Source organism: Protopterus annectens, chromosome 6.part1 (assembly GCF_019279795.1).
Source record: "Protopterus annectens isolate FY-2018-M chromosome 6.part1, PAN1.0, whole genome shotgun sequence".
In the NCBI taxonomy this organism is placed as follows: domain Eukaryota; kingdom Metazoa; phylum Chordata; order Ceratodontiformes; family Protopteridae; genus Protopterus; species Protopterus annectens.
This window is the reverse complement of record NC_056738.1, coordinates 465,850,839-465,878,382: the sequence shown is the minus strand read 5'-3', so window position 1 is coordinate 465,878,382 and position 27,544 is coordinate 465,850,839. Positions and strand designations below refer to the sequence as shown.

The window sequence follows — 27,544 nt, the reverse complement described above, 5'->3', positions numbered from 1 at the left end:
CTACCCATCCTTAAATTCTTCTCTTTTCAACAGACAGGTGAGAAAGCTGCAGTGTCTCATTTTTACTTCATTACCCCGTGTTTTTATGTTAGTTAATACTGGCGTATGATCTAAAACAGTTATTGGGTGTGTATCAAGACTTTCAATTAAATGCAAACATTCCTGTGAAATGTAAATTCTGTCTAGTCTAGCCCAGTTTTTGATCTTGGGGAATAATTTGTAATTTGCTCCAAACTCCTAGTACTGAATTCACACCTCCCCTGCCAAACATCTTCATAAAGTTGTTCAAAAATCTACCCTCCTTGGTTATAATTTCCTTTCTGGGCCTCCAAGACATATCTTCACTGCTACAAATCAAATTCCAGTCCCCATCTATAAGTAATATTGCTTGTTGAAAGTTGATTATTCCTCCCAGAATTTTCTTAAGCTCTCTTACAGTAGTTGTAGGTGGAATATAAATACATGCTGGTGTAATCCTCCTCCCTTGCTAGTAGCCTCTTAGTATTACAAATGTACGATAATTACATTTTTATCCTTTTCTATCACTACTGGAGCTTCTACTGCAAATAATATAAGTACTCCTCTTTTCCTTTGTCCCAGGTACTCCACTGAATAACTATCCTGAAAACCTCCCTCTATCAAATACACATGTTCAGTTCTTTCCAAGTGCGTCTCCTGTAGCATATCTATTTGCACTCTACGTTTTTTAATATAGTTCACTACTCTCTTTTTTTTTGTATTTCATTTGTGAGGCCATTGACATAAAGACATTACAGAAAGCATCATTTTGTTAAAAAGTTATTATTCCCACCTATTATGTGTAACAGCTTTTTTGTGAAATATCTAATTACAGCTTTTGTGTTACATGCATACACTCTTTGCAGGTTGAGCTTTTATACAGTTGTTTCTTGTCATATCCATTTGAGCCTATATCACATCTTACAAACACACAAATACCCCACTAAAATGTATTAACTTAATATTAACACAGAAAACTGTGTACATCTTCAAATACTGAAGTTTTACTCTCCTAACAGGAATAAGTGTCCCAAAACTGACAGCCACACTCACATACTTGAGTTAACCTAAAAGAATGTTATCTATGATAAGACGCTTGGTGCAGCCTGTGGTTCGTAGCGCTGTCTAATTTTGTCTTATCTTTATAGCTCTCCTAGCTGGGAAAACACTTGAATGCTTTCAGAAAACTATCTCCAAGCCATTTCACTTTATCAGATTGTCTCCATGGAGACATGAGGACCAGATACAGAGTTGCTACTAAGCATAAATGTATTTGCTAGAAAAAAGCTTTATAATATTCAATGTTTTTTTTCATTTACTCACCTTCTCTTAAAAATGTTACTAGATCAAGCTAAGGGCCTTAATCCAGTCATTCCCCTATGTAAGAATGAATAAAAGTACATCAATTTTTCTATTGTAATGCTCTTTTGACCAGAATTTTTTTACATTGCAGTGCCTACATTTCATAAAGCTGAACAAGGAGAAAGAGAGAAGAACGGAGAAAGAAAAAAAAAAAGACAGGAGCACCTGTTTACATTGGTATCCCAATTACACTTTAAAATATCTGATAAAACTTTACTTCATAGCATGCAAAGAAAATCATGTACTATCAAAATATTACTATTAAGAAAAAAAATTTTTTGTTTACATTTAACTTTCCCTCCTGTTCCCCTCTCAAGTATTTTTCTGAACATTAATGACACGAATTATGGCATATACTTTAGATTCTCCTACAAGTTTAACAAAGTTCAAAGTCCAATGCTTCCAGATTTTGTTGTGCTGTAATGCTTCACAAATGTAATTATTGATTTGTAATCCCATGTGTAAATTTCCATGTTATTGGCTTTATTCCTGTTCATCTTCATCTCCCAAATCCTGTCTCTGCTTAATTTCCAATGTACTCTCTATTCTTCTAGTCAATTCTTGTGTCTTTTTCCTTCTCTCAAGCATTTTCCATTGAAACACTGGAAAGGTTTCACTGGCACAGTCTCTCCGTGATCTTTATTACCATAAGGAGAAGCAGACTCTCCCTCTGTTTCACTTTGACAAACTTTTGTATTTTCTCCTTAGCATGTACTACATAAAAAATGATTTGGTCCCTCCAGGAAAGAATATTTTGAAGGATGCTGGGCATAGGAGTTTGAGTCTTATGCCTGCTTCTCCACATTCCCCAAATAGTGAAATAAAGGTACTCCTCATCTGCCTGGTGTACAGTGAGTAATTATTTTCCACAAATACTCTGCCACTGTCTCCCACTTTTAGTACTTTGTCCTTCTGCCACAGTTTTGCCAAAATGAACTTCTTTTGCTAGTAGGATTGCATCTTTACTATTAAAGGTCTAGGTTGCTTTCTCATAGCCAGGTTTGGAGCATACACACTATGTGCCCTTTCAATTAACAACTACTGCTGTGGAATACCAGTCCAGTTGCTTTTTTGTGCTTTCATAAAATTAATACAGTCTGTTCCTTCTAGCTTCTCTGGTACAGCAAAAAATCTCAGGTTTTCCCTACGTACTCTGTCCTCTAGTTCTATTACTTCCTAAAACATCTCTTCTTGAACAGTCTCATAGTTAGCCTTTTCTTAAATTTTGACCTCTGTTTTTTTTGCAGTTTTTTTCATCTCATCAGAATATCTGTTTAAAGTTTTTTCCATTTTTTTCTAGCCTTTTATTTCAGTTGTTACACTCTGTGACACTGCTAGCCCAGCTAGATAAAATGTTGTAAATAATTCTATGTCATTTGTGAACAGTAATATGATTTGTATGCTTGACTTGGTTTCATAGTAAATGTTGGAATACACAGAGTTAACTTGCAAACTCTGAGAAAATAAATAATTTTATTTGTGTGTTTACTAGAACTAGAAATCAGACTGTCTGCAGCCGGAAATTCTTTCAGTTGTTTGAAACAGAGGTAATTACAGGTTTCCAAGGTAATTGTTTTATGACTTCCAGTTTCTGGCAAACTTCAGAGAAGTGTCAGCTTCTAAGAGATAATAATTTTTCATAGAGGCATGATAAATTCTGTTGGTATCTGTTTAGCCTTGGAACTAGATGCAAGTGTCAAATAGTGAGGTCATCTAGCTAACACAACAGTAATGTGTATTATAAACTTAAGAAGGGTCTATATTGGATGATCAAACTTTCAAAAGTTCGACTGTCACATGGTCGACATCATACGATTACATTTTTGAAAATTTGAACATTTTAACAAAGATCTCTGTACAGAGCGGAATGGGGAAATTTCCCTTTTCTGCACTGTAGTGTGATCTCGGAGTTGGTATATTTAAAGAGCGGGGGGGGTGGGACACGGGTGTATGGGGGGGGCTTGCCCCCCTGCTTAAAACGTTCAGGTAGGTTATTTGTGTAGTTTTTTTTTTAATTAGATTTTCGAACTTTTAAAATTCGATCATATGGTGTCGACCATATGACATTCAAACTTTTGAAAGTTTGATTATTTAATATAGACCCACTTAAGAACAATCTCAGAGAGAAAGAGTGCATTTTGTTCTGGACCTGTTAACAACTCACCAGCACTTTGCCTTACTCTGCTCTGTAATTAAGTTACTTAGAACATAGTTTCTCTTAGAGAGAGATAGGAATATAGCAAGATTAGTGCAGATGTTTTCTATAGATATGTGAGACTGTCCTACTATGTTATTTTAAAGTATTTCCTGTGATTGTGAACTCTACTGTCAATGTGTTGAATTAATGAGTACTGTCTTGTGCTTTTATTATTTATTATTAAATAAATGTAAACCTTTTAATTGTGGCTGGTTTGCTTATGGATATTCAAGTCCTTAGAATACTTGAAGGTATTTGGTGATATTGTATAGGCCACTCTAGAATAGCCTTAAAAGTTTGGTCAATCTTACCATTTGGAGAAGAGTAACATTACACAGTGGAATCGGTCACCCTTTGGGAAGGGCCTTACAGTAGCTGATAAGTAGGGGTTCTGGTGGCAGTGCTAACTGCCTTACGGTCTCTGCAGATGGGGGGCATAGCTAGTAAACCTGTGCCAGCCTTCCCCAGGTGTGTGTTTGTGCATAAATCACATTTCAAAGTGTGCGTGTGTGTCAGCTACTTGGGCAGGGACACAAAGCACTGGTGGGACAGACAGAGTGCTGGGAGGACTTGGCTTGGAACCCTGGATAAGGACTCCACTCTATAGCTGTGCCAGTGGGAAGTCTTACTGGGGATCTGGAGAAAAAAGGGGAGAAACCAGCCCCAGACTGACGGTGATCTCCGTGTGCTCTTAAGGGAAATTGTACTTTACTGTGTGTGTACTTGTCATCCTCCCAATGTGCATGTCCCTCACTGGTGTTAGTGGTGAGGACTGAGGCTCCTTGACTACTGGACCAGTGCACTGGCATCCCATATTAATTGTCGGCAGTGATGAGATGTCTGGATCAAATATTAATTGGTTGATAGCGGCGAGTTAGCCACATCACATATTAATTGGCTTGTAGTGATGTGGATACTAAATTCCTGTAGTTTGTGTACAGTGATCACTGAAGGTGTTTTTGTATTCTAAATCAGCCAAGCAGTGAACATTCAGAGCTCATATCACAATTGTTTTATTTCTTTTCTTAGCTTAGTCAGTCAGGGAGAGTGGGCAAGCATGTCAGCAGAGGAGTATGGCAAGCTGACAAGGAGCCAGTTGGCTGAGATGTGCCAGGCTAAAGGACGGGTGCATGGAAACCTGACTAAATCAGACATGACTGCAGCTTTAGTCACAGCTGCATCTGAGAATAGCAATCAGAATGATGATTAGACTGGCTGTGGAGATGTACAACACTCAAAGAATGGAGAGCTCGACCTTTCTACAGAGGACTTAAAAATCTATCTGGAGTTAAAGAGACTTGAGTTGGAGGCCAAGCACTTGGAAATAGAAGCAGCAGAGAGACTGAGGCATCTAGAGACTGAGGAGAATGAGAAACTGCTACACCTGGAAGCTGAGGAGGAGGAGTGGCAAAGGCAACATGAAAAGGAGATGCTGGCTCTTTGCCAGAGTCATGGAGGTATTGGGAAAGGGAGTAACTGAACCCCAGAAGCAACAAAGGTCAGTAAGTTTCTTCCACAGTTTACAGAGGGGGATAATTTTGATAGTTTCACTCGTATGTTTGAGAGGGTATTGTAAACACTATAAAGTTGACAAAGGGCTCTGGGTACGGTTCATAACCCCCTTACCCCATGGTAAAGCTGTAACTGTTCTATCCAAACTGTCTGATAATGCTTTTTAGATTACAATGTTGTAAAGAACTGTTTACTAGAATTTTTTAAGCTAACACCTGAAGCTTATAGGAAAACGTTTTGTGTGCATAGACACAAGGCAGATGAAAGTGTGTGAATATGTTGCTGAACTAAGCACTTATTTTCATAGATGGGTGAGTGGATGTCAGGTCACCATTTTTGAAGAGCTGGCAGAACTTTGGTGAGGGAACAAGCTCTTAGCACTTTGCCTGAGGATATAAGGATCTGGTTAGCTGATAGACAATGCTTTACTGTAGATGAGTTGGGGAAGAAGGGAGACCTATACCAAAGCAAGCAGGGCATTCCTGCACAAGAAAGGGACACCCAGTGCTGCTCACGGGTCTAAAGGAACCCATGGTGGGCAGTCCAGACTGCCCCAACAGAATCTGCCAGTAGTAGGGGAAGCCACTAGTCCAGGTACATACCCAGGACCTAGGGTTAAACGTTCTGAATGCAAACAGTGGGGCCATGTAGCATATAAATGTCCATGGAGGCAAGGTGGGGAACCAAAGGTGGGACAGCCAGTACATGGGAATGACAAAATGCCAACAGTAGGTTGTCTTGAAACAACTAATGTACCAAACTACCACAAGATGTTATATCCTATCTTAGTGAATGGCAAAGAGACCACTACTAAGAGAGAGACAGCCTCTGACATAACCATTGTGAAGCCTGCAATGGTTATAGAGGAGCACTACTTGCCTGGGCAGTCTACTTCAGTCAGAGCTTTAGGGGAGAGACCCCATTCCAAATACTTTTGGCTAGGGTCCACCTTGACTGGGAGGGTGGAAAAGGAAGACAGCAAGTAGGTGTGTTTGATGATATCCCTGCAGATGTCCTGATAGGGAATGATTTTGATAATGCAGTACTGTGTGTTCATGCAGTTACACACAGTCAGGCTTGGAGACAAGCATGTGGGTCTGGTAGCCTGGGGGAGACCCAGACAGACCGCACACTTGCAGCCAGGACTGGTGAGGTGGTTACTTCAGGGAGGGACCTACCCTGTAGCAGTGAGACTAAAGGTGAGCCACAACTGCTTGTGCGTACTGATGTTCCCTTGGACAGAGTGACTGCAAGGGTAGAGGTGAGTAGTAGTACCCAGGCTGACAGTGAGGCACCTCTGTCAGAGGATACCAGACTTCATGTGGAAGGGGAGCTGGGAAGGGTTACAAAGAGAGAGTTGAGACAGGCTCAGCTCTCAGACCCTACATTACAAGGCCTGAGGCAGATAGTCAGTGAGGCACCTGATTCTCAAAGGGGAGGGGGAAATCTGCACACTGGGACAAAGGGTTACTGTATAGAGAGTGGACTCCTGAGGGAGGGCTAGAAGGTGAGAGGATACAGTAGCTGGTAAGTGCCTAGAGCCTGCCATCTGGCACTTCTAGCCATAGTCCATGATATTCCCTTTGCAGGTCATATGGGCATAAAACATACAAAGAGACGTATTATGCAGAACGTCTATTGGCCTGGAATTTCTAGAGATGTAACAGGGTACTGCAGAACCTGTGAGCAGTGCCAAAAGATGGGCAAGGCAGGAGACAAAGTGAGAGCTCCTTTGATGACTTTGCCTGTGATTGAGGAGCCATTTCAGAGGGTAGCTATGGATATTGTGGGGCCTCTGAGTACCCCAAGTTCCACAGGGAATAAGTATATCCTAGTGGTAGTAGATTATGCTACAAGATGCCCTGAGGCAGCGGCTTTGTCCTCCATTGAGGCAGAAAAGGTGGCAAATGCTTTGTTAGAGATTTTCAGCAGGGTAGGCTTCCCAAAAGAAATACTGACTGACAGAGGTGCCAATTTCATGTCAGACCTGCTGGCTTGTCTGTGGAAGTACTGTAGGGTGAAGCACCTAAAGACCACCTCTTACCATTCCCAGATTAATGGCCTTGTTGAGAGGTTAAACTCTACACTCAAGTTCATGCTACGGGCATTTGCAGACCAGTTTAAGAGGGAGTGGGACAAATATTTGCCCCATCTGTTGTTTGCTTACAGAGAGGTTCCCCAGGAATCCACAAGGTTTTCACCCTTTGAGTTGCTGTATGGGCAAAGGGTGAGAGGGCCTCTAGATTTAATTCGAGATGAGTGGGAGGGGGAGTGTGAATCCCACAAGGAGTCTGTTGTAGCATATATCCTAAACCTCAGGACAAGGCTCCGGGAACTCATAGGCTTGGCCTAGGAGAACCTGACAGAAGCCAAACAGCAGAAAAAGGTCTGGTATGACAGGAATGCTTGAGCTAGAGAGTACGCTGTAAGGCAGCAGGTAATGGTTCTTGTTCCTGTCAGACACAACAATTTGCAGACAGTTTGGGCGGGACCCTACAAGGTGGTAAGGAAGGTCAGTAATGTGAATTCTATGGTAGAACTGCTAGGCAGGGGCACAAATTGTACCATGTTAACATTTTGAAATCTTACCATGATAGGGAGGCCCTTGTGCTGAGTATTTGCAGTACAAGGCAGGAGGAGTCTGAGGGGGATCTATGGATACAGGGAGCCATCCAGGAAAATCCCAAATTACTGTGGTGGAGCTTAGGGTTGCAGGCATATGATGGGAGAGTGCACCACGGTACTGGGGTCAGCACTGCCAAGGCAGCTGGAATCTCAAGACAGGGAATGGGGTAAGGTATTCCCAGATAGGCTCAACCCTCTCAAGCAACGTTTCTCAAGAGACACTTGAAAAACTGGCTTGAGTTCTTGGGGGAGAAATGTGACACTGTCAGTCCAGCTAGATAGAATTTTGTAAATAATTCTATGTCATTTATGAATAGTAATATGATTTGTATGCTTGGGCGACCATGGTGGTGCAGTGGTCAGCGTTGTCGCCTCACAGCAAGAGGTTCTCCAGTTCGATCCTCGACTGGGGTACCTTCTGTGTGGAGTCTGCACATCCTCCCTGTGGTCGCGTGGGTTTCCTCCGGGTGCTCCGGTTTCCTCCCACATCCCAAAGACATGCTGCAGGTGGATTGGACACTCTAAACTGGGCAACTTGACACCGTAAAATCTCTACTGCCAATCATGAGTGGACAGGTGATCCGCTGTGGCGGTCCCTAACCAGGAAAAAGAAGAAAAATACGATTTGTATGCTTGCCTAAAAATGTAAGAAAACTATATGTTCTGTACTAAGCTTCAAGATTGTAGCCACAGTGCACCCTGCTGGAAAAGAGAAGAAATGTGTATAAATTATATGCCAATGCAAGTGTATGGTTTCATAGTAAATATACAGAGTTAACTTGCAAACTCTGAGAAAATAAAGAATTTTTACTACTGTGTTTACCAGAATTAGAAAACAGAATATCTGCAGCTGGAAATTCTTTCTATTGTTTGAAACGAGGTAATTACAGGTTTCCAAGGTAATTGTGTTACGACTTCCAGTTTCTGGCAAGCTTCTAAGAGAATTGTCAGCTTCTAAGAGATAAGTATTTTTCATAGAAGCATGTTACATTCTGTTGGTATCTGTTTAGACTGGGAATTATATGCAAGTGTCAAATAGTGATGTCATCTAGCAAACCAGCAGTAATGTGTATTATTAACTTAAGAACTATCTCAGACAGAAAGAGTGCATTTTGTACTTTGTTCTGGACCTGTTACTCACCAGCACTTTGGCTTGCTCTGTAAGTAAGTTATTTAAAACATAGTTTTTCTAAGAGATAGATAGAAATACAGCAATATCAGTGTACATGTTTTCTATATTTATGTGAGACTGTCCTACTACATTATTTAAAAGTATTTCTTGTAAACTCTATTGTCACTGTGCTGAGTTAATGAGTATTGTTTTGTGCTTTTATTATTTATTATTAAATACATTTAAACCTTTTAATTGTACCTGGTTTGCTTACATATACTTAAGATCTTAGAGTATTTGCATATATTTGGTGATACTGTATAGGCCACTCTAGAATAGCCTTAAAAGTTTGGCCACACTTACCATTTGGATAACAGTAACATTACACAGTGGATTTGGTCACCCTTTGGGAAGGGCCTTACAGTAGCTGATAAGTAGGGGTTCTGGTGGCAGTGATAACTACCTTATGGTCTGGGCAGAATGGGGCATAGCTAGTATACCTCCATCAGCCTTCCCCAGGTGTGTGTTTGTGTATAAATCAAATCTCAATGTGTGTTTGTGTGTGTGTCAGCTACTTGGGCAGGGACACGAAGCACTGGTTGGACAGAGAGAGTGCTGGGAGGACTTGGCTTGGAACCCTGGCTAAGGACTCTACTCTTTAGCTGTGCCAGTGGGGAGTCTTACTGGGGATCTGGAGAGAAAGGAAGAAACCAGTCCCATACTGACTGTGATGTCTGTGTGCTCTTAAGGGAAATCGTACTTTACTGTGTGTGTATTTGTCATCCTCCTAATGTGCACATCCCTCACTGGTGTTAGTGGCAAGGATTGAGCCTCCTTGATTACTGGCCCAGTGCACAGGCATCACACACTCCATTAGTGTTCTGTTTATTTTAATCAGGTCTGTGTGCAGTTATCTTATATTTTCCTCTAGGTTACTGCACATCATGTCTGGAGCTTTCACTGCTTTTTACTGAACAGCTACAGTACTCTTTACAGTCAGTGTTTTTTTTTCCTAATCTTACATAGCTGATTTTCTTTCAGGTCCTCTGTGTTTACTTTTTCCTGGCATCCAGGCAGTGCACTTACTAGCCAGTTACTGAATTATACCTCGAAATACAAGTCCACTGGTCTTCTCTGCTAAATTTCTGTTTTCACACTGGGAGGGATAGAATTACACTGCTACTCAGTGTGTAGCCATCCTGGAAGTCCTCATCCAACCTATCACGGAGTACAGTGCCCTCTTTGGTATGTGCCTAAACCAGGCACATCCAACAACTGGAACAACCACAAAGGTTCCTCACTAAAAGAATACAGGGCATAAATAACATGTACTATGCAGACTGCCTCAAAGCCCTATCCTTGTATTCTGTCTCCTACAGGCTGTGGAGGGAAGACCTACGCCTGGCATACAAGACATTATTAAATCCCACAATGAAGGACCTCCTGCATACCCACAAAACAAACAGCACCAGAATTACCCATTCTAAAGACTTAAACCTTGCCTGTGACATAAAAAGGACCTGCTGGACAGACAGGTATGTATACCAGAGACTACCACTTCTCTGGATCAGGCTCCCCCATTCATGTGAAACAGAGTTCCTCCCTAACCCAATTCAAGTGCAACTTGGACAACTGAATCGGAAACAGGAAAATCATCCCTGGTTTTGCACCTATGACTGTAAAGGACTCAGGCATCCTATAAACAGTTCATCTCCCAAGCTCCTGCTTGCAAATGTTTCATTTCTCAATTTGCTACAATTATCAAGGGTACCAGAACTTGTAAGAGATTTGGGATGTATGCTAGGCTTACAAAGGCCATAGTACTCATTAGCACAGTACACAAATACAAACCTATAAAGTGGAATGGAACAATCTGCCAACATAAGCTGCGCTGTTGCTCTAGCAAAATGTATCAGTTTAATACAGCAATATTCTTATTCAATGAAATAAAAAGCTTTCAAAGCTATCACTTTTATGATATCAGTGGTTAAATTCATATATGTCCAAATGATGTGCTATTTCAACCATGTTTGAATGGAAATTGCTTTGTATTTTACCTGCTTTCTTGTTTTTGTTGCACATTCCTCCAGTGTTTCAGCAGCCTCTAGCTTTCCTTGCCGGCGGTACAATGCTCCCAGGCTTTTCAAGGTAGTATTCACTGTAGGACTAAAAAAGAAATAGCAAATAATGCACTGATACAAGATAAAATCTAGTATTTACACATCTACCAAGCATTAACTGATAAGAGTCATACCTGTCAACTTTGCAGGCTTTGTACCAACTGCCATATTCTCCGTATGGAGCATTGTCTCTACGTTTGCCCTGTATATAAGAAAATAACAGAATGTATAAAGTCTGATGACTAACACTAACGTACATAGTGGCAAGATTTAATGATATACCCAGGGGACAAGTTTTTATAAGGCATCTTCTCTTGTATTTGACATACATCACTGACAACAATACTTCAATTTATTTTGATTAGAAAAGACAACATATTTAAAAGGACTAATCTCACAGAAAAAGATTTCTTCACTGTACCTTCAAACAGGCTATAATGTTATCTAGAAATAATTTTACTGCAACAATAGGTAAATCGCTCAAACATACTACAGTCTCATAGTTGCGTTGTACAGTATGCATCCACCACAGATTTCTGCAGCAGAATGTGGCTACATTTTGACAATTAAATAAAACAGAAATTGCATATAGTCCAAAAGGTCTTTACTAACAATGCAGACACAATCTAGTGAATTATCGGACTCCAGCATATGAAGCAAAGAAAATTAGTTCTGTTGCAAAACTGATGTTTTTTGTTGCAATTCTCCTTTACACAACAGTTTATATTAGATGAAAATCTAAATTCTGTTAGGGTAACAGATCAAACTGAATGGCATATTATGAAATAATTGAAACAAACCAACAAGTGTTACAAAATAGCTAGGTAGATGTTGCACAAAAAGAACAATAAATAAAAATATAGAAAAAAGGTATTTTGTATGGTGTGGCAAGTCCAAAAATTAACACATCTTAGTGTCAATGTCTGTATATTTACAGTTGACACATTTAAGCAACTCCTACTACAAAAATAATGCAAACCCCTACATTGTGCACTAGATTGCAAACTAGCTATCCAACAGAGTTTCTGGTACCTTCTGAATGCAAAATTGTAACTAGTTGGGTACTGCAGGGATAGATGCTGAGCCCTGTCCAATTTGACATCTATTTTGCCGAGATCCAAACCAATATTGCTGGTGTGTGATTGACCAAGTTTGCTGATGACTGCAGGCTGGGCACCGTTATCCACTTACACAAAATTGCTCCACAAAGGGCAGGAATATGCATAAACCTGGTGTACTGAAAATGGTCTCAAGCTAAATGTAAAAAAGTGCAGTGTAGTAGTGTTCAGAAAAAAACAAAACTATTCCCAATAAGTGGTACTCTTCTTCAAATGGATACGTTAACAACTTAATGCCCTTCCCTCTATTCAGTCTCCTACAGATTGCTGAGCGGTGATCTATGCCTGACTTACAAGCATCCACAAACCCCACACTTATGAATCTCCTACATATTAAGTCAAACAGTACCAGAAATACATTGTCTAGGGACCTGAACTGTTTCTGGGACTTGAACAGAATATGCTGAAGAGACAGATGTGTGTCCCAGAGACTGCCCCTCCCATGGAACAGGCTTCCCATTCATGTGAAGCTGAGTTTGTATATTACCAATTTAAGAGCAACCTATATCAGTGGATAGGTAATAAGAAATTTACGTCATTTTTTTTTTTGAGCCATGAATACCCAAGTCCTATTTGCCCTCTATTTCTTAGCAAAACCAGAGGATTTTCAAACACTCAAACTAGGGAGATAAATTTACACCAACAAATAAGCAAGAATTGCTTGAGGGATAAGGCTCCCAAATCAACAAATTCCCAACTTGCAGAATAAGTTACAACTACAGGTCAAGCAAAGTAGTACTTTATCAAACATAAATTAACACCAAGGTTACCATGTCTGATCCTGCTAGATTTGGCTGTTTAGCAGTACTAAGTACTTGTAGAGGGTGACAAGAAGTTTTAAGTGTGTCTACTTAAAGGTGTACACAGATGGGCCTCTTATGGTCCCTATAATCACTTCTCCAGTATTGGTCTCATACTCCTATGTTCCTAAACTTTGGTATCAAGTACTGAAAAGTGTCAAACTTACAAATGTGACTTTCAAAATTTTATTGCATGCTTATACCTCATTTGCTATTAAACACTCTTACACTTAAAGAACACCATGCTGTTATTGCAGACTTACTCACAAAAAAGTACTTCATTGTCTGCACAGAACAGCTCTGGAAAACAAAAACCTGCAACTGTATTCAAGTACACTCTCAAGATATGCTTAGAATGCAAAATTGGGATTAAACAGTAAAAACGTACCTCAGTAACAAGACACACAACAGTTTCATACCTGGTCCTCATATGGAAACTGCATTTCTCTGGATGACCAGTCTGAATTACAGGCTCATAGGTGTTTAACTAGGCTAATGACCACAAGAGCCTGTTTAAGCCTAGCCATGCATCCCAAATCTCTCACAAGTTCTGTTGATACCCATGATAAGTGTAAGTAGGTGTTACGGAAATGAAACATTTACAAGAAAGGCCTGGGAGATGAACCATTTACAGGCTGTCTGTGTACAGTAGAGACAAAGTTCCAAACCAGGGATGAATTTCTTGTTCCCCATCCAATTGTCCAAGTTACACTTGAATTTGGTTAGTGAGGAACTCTGCTTCACATGGATGGAGAGCTTATTTCAGAGATGGGGTAGTCTCTGAGATACATATCTGTATCTCCAACAAGTCCTATTTATATAACTGGCAAGGTTTAAGACTTTAGAACATAATTCTGGTGCGGTTTGTTTTTTGGACATGCAAGAGGTCCATCAGAGTGGGGTCCGATAATTCCCTGTATGCCAGGCATAGATCTCCCTCTCAACAGCCAGTAGGAGACAGAATACAGGGATAAGGCTAAGGAAGTCTACATAAGACATTTTACTTACTCCCTGTATTCTTTTAGTGAGAAACCTCTGTGGATGTTCCATTTGCTGGATATGCCTGGTTAAGTACAGACCAAAGAGGGGCACTGTACTCAATGATGCCGAGTACAGTGGAACAATGACTTCATGTGATACATTTTCTTATAAGCTGCGCAATATTGAATGATTTCCTCACTACTGTATGCATGTGATGATCAAAGGATAAATTTCTGTCTACAGGTGTTCCTGACTACTGGGTCAACTCTAAGGGGTGTGTTGTCAATATGATAATTACCAGGGGTGAATGACTTCCTGAAGGATACTAGTATGCATTTCTTGGCACTTACTTTTAGTCCATGGCTCTGACACCAGCTGTTTGTTTGTGTCAGCCCTTGCTGGAGAACATTTGCTTTGGTGAAGGATTCAATGACCGCTCCTAATTTGCAATCACATGCATATTTAGTTATCCAGAGACCACTGACATTGGCCTTGACTTAAAACAAGTAAATACCAAAAAGGAGTGGTCCAAGGACCGATCCCAGAGGGACTTCACTTCTGACTGGTCTCTTTGTAGAGGTGCCCCCCCCCCCAATTCTAGCTTCCTGGGTCCTGTCTGTGAGCCAGCTGGCTAGCCAAAGAGTAACATATGGATTTGTACCTAACCTCTTGAGTCTGTTAACAATGGCTGAGTAGGGTATTGTGTCAAATGCCTTGGCCAGATCAAAGTAGGCAGTGTGAGCTATCTTGCCCTCATCCACTGCTTTGGTTACCCTCTCAAAGAAGTCCACCAGGTTGAGTAGGCATAACCTGCCCTTGAAAGCAAACTGGGTTGAGACCAGTGTCTGGAGGATTACTATATCATTACTGATCATTTCCATGACTTTTCCTATCAGACTAGTGATACTTAAGGGTCTGGAGTTTCCAGGGTTTGTAGATGGCCCACCTTTGTGCAGAGAGATGACTGTTGCTTTTCTCCATTCATATGGCATGACACCTGTTTGGAGGCTACAGTTACACAGCAATTCCAGAGGGCCTGATAGGTCATGATTCATGCTATTTAGAAGGCATCCTGGGACATTATCTGGGTCCACTGATGCAGTGTTCTTGGCCTTAGACAGAGCATTAAGGACCTGTTCCTCAGTGATAGAAGAGCAAAATATATTTGATAGTATTTCCTGAGGGAAGGTTGAGGGGTAGAAAGGGTAAAGCTGGAGCTGAATTTGTCAGCCAGTAGGTTTGCTATATCTTCTGGCTCAGTATAGGTGGCTCCATTTACTATGAGCTCTGCATACAACCTTGTATTGCATTTGAGGTTGCGGACACAGCTAAAGAATGCCTTGTGGCTGTTCATGGCCTGGGAGGCCAAATTTACCTCAAATTTGGCTTTGGTAGACTTTATTTGTCATTCGAGTTGCTTGTTTAGTTTGATGAGAGTGCTTTTACCCTGTTAAGTGCTGCACCTCCTAATTGTTGCCAAGATTTTCTTCCTTCTGTTATAAAGCCTACTGAGTTTCTGATTCCACCAAGGTGTCTTGTTTTTTAGTTCTGTACTTCTTGGTGAGTACAGCTGCCTCTATGCAACTATTAACATGATTATATAGGGTTTCTGTGAATAGTTATGCATACCTAACAGTGGTCTCAGAGTTTATGGGGCTTGACATTTTGCAGGTTATCACTTACTAGCAGGAAGTTAGCCTTAGACTAATTCCTGAATATTCCAGGGTTAGCTGGGGGTCAAGGATTTTTACTTCAAAGGAGACCTTTTTATGGTCTGACCTTACCAGGAAAGACACTACACTAAGAGGTGTGCAGTACTCTCCCATATTAGAGAGAACCAGATCCAGTATAGTCACACCCCTGGTTGGTGTACTGACAATCTGGTCCAGGGAGTTTGTGTTAAGTTGCCCATGAATGTGGTATTGAGTTGGATGGTGAGTGTTTCCAATAAGTTTAAATACATGGCATGGGTTTCCTGCATCACAGAGGAAGACCTATAGCTTTGCAAGGAAATGGTACTGGATTTTGCCTATGGTTATTTGAACATAAGCTACTCCATGTTCAAATCACCATAGGCAAAATCCAATACCACTTCCGTGCATTGTCGTGTTTGACCAGCTTTGAGATTCATTTATTTTTGATGTAAATTGAGACACCTCCATCTTCAGTCCATGCCAGTGTAGTAGTTAGTCTAAATGTGTGAAAGGCACTATCACCTTACAAGTACTGAAAAGTGTCAGTGTGCTCTCCAAGACTTTAAACTATGCCTCAGCGACTGCACAAACATCAGCATTCTCTAGGGTGAAGACAGCTTTCTATGGAGTGGAGGTTTTTGTTTAAACTCCTAGCAATTTGTAGCAACACATTTAGAATTTCTTGGTTTTGACTTGCTAAGTTAGAAGTACTTTCAGTTTGGCATTGCCTAAAAAAGGCATTAATGGGACAAGACAATGTTTTAGCCAATATTCGAAAGCCTAGCGAGAAGAGGTCCAGATGATCCCTGGCAAAGCAGAGTGGTCTACTGATCATCTCCTTCCATGCTGACAAATATTGCACCCCTTAGAATAACACCAGAAACTAAGCCAATTATTAAAGCCAATCATCTTTTGCTCATATTGTGGCATCATCCTTGGAAAAGGTAAAATGCTGCTCAGTGCTAGGCTCATACCAATCTGGAACACACATTCCGAGAGCTCCTTGATGTCTCTCTTCATACAGTCTAGGAAGATACATGTCAGGTCATTTACACCCACACGAACTATGAATGAGTCATACTGGTACTTGTAGTCCAGTGACCTAAGTATGTGTGTAATGTGGCAGATCCTAGCATCTGGTAAGCATCTGACTGTGACTTTCTCCTTAATAAGTCTAGTGAGAAGACATCAGTGTGTCCCACGATGGAGTCTCTAATGATCATAATGTTGGAGTGTGTGGTGGCTTGCCTTATGGGATTAGAAACAGAGGCACCATGTATGAGATGTGGTTGTATGTTTTGCTGTGGGTGTTGTTTTGAAAGAGTGCATTTGGGGTTGCTGAGGGTATTTGTTATGTGTACTTTGTCTAGGAGGTCTTTGGGGTTTAGAAGCTTACATTTAAGTGCCTCAGCATATGTGGGTCTAAATGTCTGCTTTGAATTGTGTGTGACGGGTGTAGATTGTGTATTACTGACAACCTTATTGACATGAGGAGTACTTTTATGTGAGAGCTTTGCCTCCAGTGACATTGTGTAAATATATCTCTCACACACCACATCATTTTGTCCGAGAATTAACTGGTTGCCAGTAAACATGAGACAATTTCTACATTGCCTCAGGATGCCTATATCCACCAAGCTGGTAATGGAGATAGTGGGAAAGTTCATATCCATGGCAACAGACCCTTTTTCAATTATTAGATAGTTGAAATGAGAATGTAAAACAATGTCAGGAGCCTCCAGTTCGCAATAAGTGCTTGTCACTGCAAACTAGTTGTCCTGTGTGCACTGGGTATTGGTGAAATTTCAATTGTGCTTTTACAGGAAAAATGTTACTCAAGGTGTTTGTGTCTAAACAGGGCACTGCCAAATACATGAGGGGAAACAAAGTAGACCCTGAAAATTTAAGGATGAAGTATTTAGGCAGATATTCTGAGGTTAGAAAAAAATCAAGCAGTACTTACTGAAAACAAATAATATGTTGTCAACAATGATGAAAAGAGGGGTGTTGTGTGAGTGGCTACTGCCTGGCTACTACTAGTGCTGGTCTCAAAGCTTTACTCTGCTGGGATCCAATGCTCTTTTGATTCTTCTCTCACCAGAACCAAAACATCAGCACCAACTGAAGATGAGAAGCAGCCCACAGCCTGTTTGGTGATCTACAGTCTTGTCCCAGATAATGTAAGGGTCTGTAGGCTTGTTGTAGCTTTTTCCCTGGTAGATGCCTTGAACAGCAACCAGACCAATCAGGAATATCAAGCATAGACACTCACTGCCCAAACAGAAACAGTCAGGAATCAATGCACTCTGCTCCTTCTCTCACCAGGAGCAGAATATAAGCACAAATTCCAAGCTGTCACATATGTAGCCGTTCTTAGGCTTTCCGGTGATCTGCAGTCGCCAGGAAATAATGTCCTTGTGCTCCTTCTATCACCAGGAGAAAACAGAAGCAATAATTTCAAGACGATTACAGAGAAGCAGAATGTGGAGTCTGTAGTAATTGGTGGTCTTGCAATCGATGTTGCAGATTTTAAAGGTAAGATGGAAAAAATGGGTTAATATCCTAAGCACTGCAGTGTGCACTAAGCAATTACATATAAAAGAAGGGGTACCCTTAAGCTTTAGCTGTCTAAGTGGAGAGCCACTAATTTTAAAAGAGCAAGATAGATTGAAAGAGGTGGGCAATTTGTATTCTGGTCCTATGAAGTACAGTTGGATGGCCAATACATTTACATAGCTGAAGAGGAGTGACTTTACAAAATGATAATTTTGTGCTTACACACAACAGCCAATGAAAGGGGGAGGGGAGGAGACATACCTCTCAACGTCCTGAACAAGAAATCTGGACAAAGCCATAAATAAAAGTCGGACAAAGGCCCAAAAATAGGGACAAATTTTAAATAATGCTCTTAAAAACTTAGAAAGTTGATTGAACAGGTTTTGCATTTGTATAAATTTTCTGAAGGATACGAAGTCTGAAAATTAAATCTCTGTCATTATTTTCTAACTTCAATCTTTAATGATTTTCAATTAATTTGCCAGAAAACCATAATTTTATGAAAAATGGACAAAAATATGAGGACAAATCTGGACAATCTGCAAAAATCTGTACAGCTGAAAGGTACGGAAGGAGATATGTGGTCAAACTGACATAAAAGGCAGGCAACTAGAAAGATAGCAATTTAAAAACCCAACAAATAAATTGCTTGAATATAACTAATCCTAAGGAGCTAGGGTGAAAGGAAACAGAGCTGATGAGATTTCCTAATAGTCTTAATCTGTTGTCTATGCACATCCAACATGTGCAGCACCTTCTCACTGGCAGATTGTGGAGAAGAAAAAAGTGCACAATTGATTGATTAAGGAACAACTCATTCACTACCTTGGGCATAAAATAAGGATTAGTATACAAGGACACCCTGTCCTTATGAAAAAACAAAAAAGGAGGACAAGCCATAAGGACTTGAAGCTCAGACACCTGCCTGACAGAAGTAAGGGCTAACAAAGTAGTCTTCCAAGAGCAATGCTGCAAGGAAGCTGAAACTGCAGGCTTATAAGAAGCCTGTGTCAGTTTTTCCAAAACAAAATTAAAATCTCAGGGAGGAGAAACAGGCTTCTTGGGAGGCCTAATATGAAGGACACATTTTAGGAACTGTTTAGCCTCAAATCTAGAAGCTAAATGAAGAGATAAAGGCAGATAAGCAGAGACAGCTGATAAATGGGCTTTAACAGAAGAATAAGCGAACTCAGCACTGAGCAATTAACACAGATAAGAGAGACCCGAAGGAGTATCCACAGAAAGTGGATCCAGGTTTGAGAAAGACACCAAATAGAAAACCTCTTCCATCTAGATAAATAGGATTGCCTAGTATTGGGTTTCCTGTCCTCCTGCAGGATCTTAAGCACGTTTTCAGAAAAAAAGGTGTCTGTGGAATGAAAATCCTATCACTCCAGTGTCAGGTGATGAGAGGACACCTGGGGATGTATAACAGATCGTTGCTCTGTGAGAAGGCCACCATATGAGGTAATCTGTGATGACTGCTCTTGGCTAAATGCAGAAGTAGAGGTAACCATTGCTGGTTCAGCCAAAATGGAGTCACCAAAGAGATTTTGGGAGTATCCTGCTGAATTCTGAACAGGATTTTTGGAATGAGGGGAGGGCAGGGAACACATAGAGAAACATCTCCTTCCATGAAAAAGATAGGGCATCCACCTTCCAAACCAGAAGACCTGGGAATCTGGCACAAAATACAGAAAGCCATCTGTTCAGAGGGAAAGCAAATAGATCTATTTGAGGAGTACCCCACTGCTGAATATTGTCCAGAAACACATTTTTGTGAAGCATCCATTCATGGGATTGAGTTAAGGACCTGCTCAGCTTGTCTGCCACAACATTTTGACCTGAGGGAATGTAAACTGCCTGAAGAGTCACTTGATACTAGACAGCAAGATCCCACACCAGGAGAACCAATCAGCAAAGAAGACCTTGTTTCCCTCCATTTGTTTACATACTACATCACTGTGGTATTGTCTGTAAATACCTTGCGAAATCCTGGAAATAAAAGAGGATGAAAAGCCTGAAGCGTCAGCAGGAGGGCTCTCATCTCTGACACTGATGTGCTCTTTCTATTGAAGAGGCAAACACCCCCCTGCACATTTAGGGAGCCAAAAGCTGCTCCCCATCCCTCATCTGAAGCATCTGTGAACAGCTCCTGAGAGGGAAGAGGGGGATGAAAAGGGAGCCCTGGATTCAGAGACAACTGCTGGATCCACCAGTGAAGTTCCTTCTTGAGACAAGGGAGAAGAGGAAAGTACAGTTTTGTACCTACCATAAATGTAGATGTTCGAGTGCGCATACAGCTGCAGTCATCACACTTGGGTTATCCTGCCATCAGGCGGGTCCTCGGTCGGCCGAATTCCAAAGTCTAGGTCCGGCGTCAGTTGTCGTCACTTCTTCCCTGACGTCAGTGCGGCAGGGGTATAAGAGAGGCAACCAACGCCATTTTCTTCAGTTTTTCGTGCCCCAGATGTCAGGTGCCCCCAGAAAGGGAGGCAAAACATGATGTCATGCAAACATACATAAGTAGATAAATGAAAACAGTAGTTGCAAGCAAATACGCCATAAAGGAATACCCCAAATAGGTTGTATGTTAAAGGTGTTTGTCATAAGCCTTGTCCTAAGAGGGGATGGAGGGAGGGTAACCTGGACTGCAGCTGTATGCGCACTCGAACATCTACATTTATGGTAGGTACAAAACTGTACTATGTTCATCGTGCATACAGCTGCAGTCATCACACTTGGGTAGAATCCCAAAGCTAAGTAAGGGTGGCTGGTACTAAGCGGAATTAGGAGGGGCTAGAATGCCCTGCAGGACTGCTGTGGCAAAGCCCGCTCTAAATTTAGAGTATAGTGGAAGGTGGTAGTGTTTGGAAAAAGTGTGCACTGAACTCCAAGTAGCTGCTTCCAAAATGTCCTTGGTAGGGACCCCCCTGAGGAAAGCTGCTGAGGTAGCTGTAGCCCTGGTGGAGTGGGATCTGATGTATACAGGCACTGATTTTCCATGAAATGAATAACAAAAGCGTATGCAGTGGGCTATCCATTTTGAAATAGTCTGTTTGGAAATAGCCTTTCCTTGAGCACCTGTAGCATAGGACACAAAGAGCTGCTCAGATTTTCTGAATGACTTTGTTCTGTCCAAGTAATAACAACGTTGCCTGTGAATGTCCAAGGAATGTAGTAGCCTCTCTCCTTTGTTCTGTGGATTTGGATAAAAGGTAGGTAAATGAATAGACTGATTCAAAGCCACACTGGATACTGCCTTTGGCATGAAGGTAGGGTTGGTTCGTAAGGAAACCCTGTCCTGATGGAAAATGATGAATGGTTGCACAGCCATGAGGGCCTGTAGCTCCGAAACCCTGCGTGCTGAGGTAATAGCCAGAAGGAAGGCTGTTTTCCATGACAAGTATTGTAGCTCTGCTGAAGAAGCCGGCTCAAAAGGAGGCAGTGTCAGCTTCTCCAATACGAAGTTGAGGACCCAAGCTAGAGCTGGTGGTTTCCGTGGGGGTTTTATATTTTTTGCCCCTCTGAGGAACTGCCTTAATAGAGGATGTGAGAATAAAGGAGGATCCATATTGTATTGTGCTGAAATGGCTGAAGCGTGGATCTTGATGGAAGAGAAGCAGAGGCCACTGTTTAACATCTCAGTTAGGTACTGTAAAATCTGAGGTATATTTATTACCCAAGGATTCTGACCCTTTGCTTGATTCCAGGAACAAAATCGTTTCCATTTGGCGGAGTAGGTTTTTCTAGTAGAGGGTCTCCTGGCCTCCAAGATGACATCCTGTACCTCCTTGGAGAGGAGAGTTTGTTGGTAAACTACGGTATTCTCCATGCAGCTAGATTTAGAGTTCTGAGCTGGCTGTGAAGGGTCTTGTAGCTGTGGCTGGGACAACAGAAGAGGAACTTGAGGAAGGATCCATGGTGGTGAGTGTGACAGGCTCTTTAGGAGAGGATACCAGTGCTGCCGTGGCCAGTCTGGAGCAATGAGAATCATTTGTGGCCTCTCTGCTCTGGTTTTTAATAGGTCTTTGGCCAGTAGAGGTAGAGGCGGGAAGGCATAGACTGTCAATGTTGTCCAATTGAAAGAGAGTGCGTCCACTTTCCAGGCCTGTGGATGATAGGTCCTTGATCAGAATTTTTCCAACTGGTAATTTCTGTGGGTAGCAAATAGATCTATGTCTGGCAGTCCCATGCCTGAGTTATCTTTGAGAAGACTTGAGGATGCAACTTCCATTCGTGTTGGTCTGTCATATTTCTGCTTAGGTTGTCTGCCAGTGTGTTTTCCTTCCCTGGCAGGAATTGTGCCTGTAGTTGAATTTGTAATTCCAGTGCTGTGTTCCACAGGGTCATGGCTTGCCTGCACAGGGGGTATGAATGCGTTCCCCCCTGTTTGTTTATGTACCACATGACTGTGGTGTTGTCTGTCCTTATTAATAGCTGGCCTGGATGCAGTAGGTCTTTGAAGGTCATAAGAGCATTTTGTACGGCTAGCATCTCCTTTTGGTTGATGTGTAGGTGCATCTCTTTTTGGGACCATTTTCCCTGAATACACTGACCTGCCATGTGTGCTCCCCAGGCGTAGTCTGAGATGTCTGTTGTGATGATTTGAGTTGCTTGTGGTAAACAGAAAGGAAGACCTGTGTTTCTTTGGCATGCTTGAGCCCACCACAAAAATTCCTTTTGAAGGCATAGAATGAGTGGTATAATTGTTTCCAAGCTGTGGCTGTGCTGAGACCATAAGTTTTTTAGGTACCATTGTAGTTTCCTCATATGCAGCTTTGCAAATGGTATTAGTAGGATGCAAGATGCCATGACCCCAAAGCCTGCAGGACTTTCCTTGCAGTTAGCCTGGTTAAAGTTACCATTTTGTTGTAGTATTGAGACAGTTGCCCTTGTTTGTCTGGCGTGAGGTAGGCCATCTGGGTTGTTGTATTTAAGCTGGCACCCAGGAAAATTATCTGTTGAGAAGGTATTAGTTTTGATTTCTTTTTGTTCACTGTGTACCCCAGGCAGTTTAACATTTTTATTACAAACGCCAGATGTTGCAATAGAAGGTCCTTTCTGTCTGCTTGGATCAGGCAGTCATCCAGATATGGGTAGATTTGGATTCCTTGTTGTCTGCAGAAGGCAATTACTGATGCCAGGCATTTCGTAAACACTCTGGGTGCAGTAGATAAGCCAAAGGGCAATGCAGAGAATTGGTAATGGGTTGAACCTGCAAGAAATCTGAGGTATCTTCTGCAATCTTGTCTGATAGGGACATGCAGGTATGCCTCCTTGAGGTCCAACGTTACCAGCCAAGACTCCTTGCCCAGCATGGGAAGAAGCTGCTGTAATGTGAGCATCTTGAATTTTGGTACCTCTAGATATGTGTTTAGAATAGATAGGTCTAAGATGGGTCTCCAATCTTTGTCCTTCCTTGGTACCAGAAATAGCCTTGAATAAAAACCTTGACCTTGTTCTTTTGCAGGTACCTCTTGAATTGCTTTCATATCCATGAGAGCGGAAATTTGCCTTTGTGCCTCTGCCCACTGATTTCATGGCAGGTTTGGCATGCCTCTCATTTTTGGAAGGATGTGAAAGTGGAACCTGTAGCCTCTGTCTATAATATCCAGAATCCATTTGTCCTGTGTAACAATGTGCCAGTTTTTTGAAAATAAGGCCAGTTTTCCGCCCAAAGGTGCTGCCATTATATCTTTGTTTGGCAGGCATAGGGGAAAGTCACTGCATCTGTTTTCTAAATGACTGTGGCCTATCTTCTCCACCTCTGGGGGCTGGTGTTTGCCACTGTCTAGCTCTGTAAGATCCTTGAGGTTGTCCTCTACCCCTTGGGCATGTGTATCTGCCCCTTTGGGGTCTGTCCGTGGCTGGAAAGGACCAATTTTTTGAAGGCCAGTTTCTGCTGAAGCGTGGAGGCTGCACCTGCAAGAAATCTTTAACTGTTTGCATAGATTTCACTTTTTCCTCCATTTTCTTTAGTACCTCCTCAGCTTTAGCACCGAAAAATACATCTTTTTGTAGTGGTGCATCTAATAACTTTGCTTTGACATGATCTGGTAAGGTTTGCTCTTTGAGCCAAGCATGTCTACGTATGACAGACCCCGTGACAGCAGCTCTGCATGAGGCCTCTAAAGCATCAAAACCACACTGCAAGGTATGTTTCCCCACTTGTTATGCTCCATGCAACAAATCCTGCAACTCTTTCAAGTCTGGCTGTTCTGTTTGCGTCATTTTGCCTTTCAGCTGAGATAGCAAGAACTGTTGGTATTTTAACATATGAAATTGACAGTTTAATGCCCTCATGGTTAAAGTGGCTGATGTATACACCTTTTTCCCCCACCTTTCTAATGCTCTAGAATCTCTCTCTGAAGGCAAAGGGTTTTTAGCAGTAAAGAACAAAAAGTGCAGATAGGAAATTCCGGTGGAATCGTACCAGTTTATTCCAAGTCCAAAAGCACAAAGCCACACAATATCACAGCAACATGAGCATAATTATCCACAAGCGTTTTCATCTTGTATTAAAGACTTCATCAGATGAATGACAAATCCATTAGTGACCTAGCCGAGTACTCTCCGGCATGGGTTTGTTGTACAAGTCGACATTTAACCCAAGTGTCTCCAGAAATTCTCCATAACGCAGTGCACCAGTGTATCCTATGTCATAATGATGCCAAAGCCTGTCATAGTCAGCATCTTTCATGCGAAAACAATATTTTTCAAGGACTTTTCTTAATTCGTGGTACTGTATATGACCATTGTGGTTATAATCAAAAAGTCTAAACCCACGGATGACATTTTTAAGATTCTTTGAAATGTAAACCGTCCATGGTAGCCATGTACTATGTTATGTATTTTTGGTGTCACTGCTTTGTCCACCATCGACGGTTTACATTTCAAAGAATCTTAAAAATGTCATCCATGGGTTTAGACTTTTTGATTATAACCACAATGGTCATATACAGTACCACGAATTAAGAAAAGTCCTTGAAAAATATTGTTTTCGCATGAAAGATGCCGAATATGACAGGCTTTGGCATCATTATGACATAGGATACACTGGTGCACTGCGTTATGGAGAATTTCTGGAGAAACTTGGGTTAAATGTCGACTCGTACAACAAACCCATACCGGAGAGTACTTGGCTAGGTCACTAATGGATTTGTCATTCATCTGATGAAGTCTTTAATACAAGAAGAAAACACTTGTGGATATTAATTTGCGTTCATGTTGCTGTGATATTGTGTGGCTTTGTGCTTTTGGACTTGGAATAAACTGGTACGATTCCACCGGAATTTCCTATCTGCACTTTTTGTTCTTACTTGTTGGTTTTTGTGCAGAAGTTAGCAGTATTTCGTTTTCTTTTTAGCAGCAGAGGCCTTAATCCCCTTGGGATCCTGTGAAATTGTTTCTGGGTCAGCAGTATGGCTTTTATAAAGGAACTGGTGAGAATCAGGAACCCGGTAATATCTGTCTGGTTTAACAGGGGCTGGAGGTAATGAGTCTGGATTAAGACTGACTTCTGCGTTCACATCATCCACAGGAGGAATATCCAGGGGCCTATGCTGGGGAAGTAGAAGAAATTCCATGAGCCTTTTCTTGGAATCTGAGTAATCTTGGCCTTCCCAGTGGAAGTGCTCTCTCAATGTATGCAGGGTTTCCCCAAAAGAGAAGTCCTCAGGGGGGGGAGACCGAGGGAATAGACTTCTCAGCATCAGAGTCTTCAAATGGGGAATAGGTGTAATCCTGGTCCTCAGAATGGTCTAAAGTAATAGAAGCCTGGTCTGAGGAAGGGTAGTCTTCCTCCAACCTGGGTCTTTTGTCTGAGGGGGGTTGAGAACCCCTGATGAGAGTAATCAAATCCTCAGCCATTTTAAGCATCTGTTTTTTAGGCATGGGGCCTTGAGAGGGGGTCTGAGGCCCTTGTTTTTTAATTTTCATTGCAGCTTTAGACTTAGTGAATGATTTAAAAGAGGAGGTGGTAGGCCTGAAAACGCCTTCAGAAATGGTAGGCCTCGCTAAAATTTCGGTTTCCCCGCCAAGAGTGGCGTCAGTATCTGTAGTGGGAATGGAGACAGAGGATCCTGCGGCCTCGGGTACTGAAGTCACCGGTGAAATAGTTTCATTGGTAGTCAGGGGCTGCGTAGGCGCCTCGCTGAGAACCAGAGAACCGGTAGTTGGCCTAAGCGTGATCTCAGTACGCGGTGCAGGCCTCGGATGTCTATCCTTATCCTTGCGTTTTTTGCCTAAAACTGGCGTTGGTGCATCCAACGACATGATATAATTAACTTTTTTGCCAAAATAATGAAGGGCAAACTCCGCCCGGCGCTTAATAGTGCACTTGTTAAACCTAGCACAAAAACGGCAGGCCGAGACGTCGTGGTCTGGCCCTAAGCAAGGTATACAGTAAGAGTGAAAATCCTTATACGGTATTTGCTTCTCACAAGAAATGCAATTATTAACTTTGTCTGACATCGGTCTGAGGCAAGAAAAGTTTCCCCAACGGGGTACTTAGCATTAAAGAAGACTTCGGCTGAAATACTGTTCGTAAATCTCAGGAGCTGGCCGACTGGCACTTGCGAACTGTTTCTGCTTCGGGTACCGCGCGGCAAGAAAGACTGAAGAAAATGGCGTCGGCTGCCTCTTTTATACCCCTGCCGCACTGACGTTAGGGAAGAAGCGACGACAACCGACGCCGGACCTAGACTTTGGAATTCGGCCGACCGAGGACCCGCCTGACGGCAGGATAACCCAAGTGTGATGACTGCAGCTGTATGCACGATGAACATCTACAAATTCTAGGGGATGTGCATGTTGAAGTCAAACTGACTTCAGAAACCCACTGAAACTTTCTCATGTAGAGTTTGGCCAGAGGGAGCATAGGGATGGTGGATGCCATGAATCCCACAGCTCTTAGAAACTCCCTGGCTGTAATAGAGGCCACAAGAAGAAGAGTTTGAAAAGTAATAAGTGTCAAGGCCTTGGAAGGAGGCAGGGATGACAGCAGAAGCACCATCCGAGTCCTGCACCCCAGAAAAACATGGTCCCGAGAAGGAGTCAGAAATGACTTTTTGAAGTTTACTGTGAACCCCAGGCTTTGCAGAAGGGAAATGGCAAAATGAAGACTTTGCAACAGGATCTCAGGAGATGATGCCTGAAACAAGAGGTTGCCCAAGTAATAACCGGATCCCCTAAAATCCTACAAAAAGGCATTTTGTGAATATCTTTGGGGCAGCAGAAAGGCCACAGGGAAAGCAGACAACTGGAAATTCCTGGAAGCAAAAGAGAAACCTAACTTCCTGAAAAGGGGATGGATCAGAATATGGAGATAAGCATCATTGATATCCACAGACACCCTATAAGCCCAAGGAAGCAAAAAAGGGAACAACTCTGAATGGACAACATTCAAATGGAGGGCACCTTCAGAAAAGTGTTTAGATGAGAGAGGTC

At 41.9% G+C, this 27,544-nt stretch overlaps 1 protein-coding gene across 1 annotated transcript in view; it reads right to left on the bottom strand.

The window, feature by feature from the left end:
• KLC2 (kinesin light chain 2) overlaps positions 1-27,544 on the bottom strand; it is a 1,052,962-nt gene that overhangs the window by 119,509 nt on the left and 905,909 nt on the right. Inside the window, exons 12-13 of the mRNA XM_044075888.1 lie at positions 11,080-11,147; positions 10,883-10,991 (exon numbers count right to left, since the gene is read on the bottom strand). Of these exons, the coding sequence (XP_043931823.1) occupies positions 10,883-10,991; positions 11,080-11,147 (177 nt within the window). The remainder of the gene's footprint in view (positions 1-10,882; positions 10,992-11,079; positions 11,148-27,544) is intronic.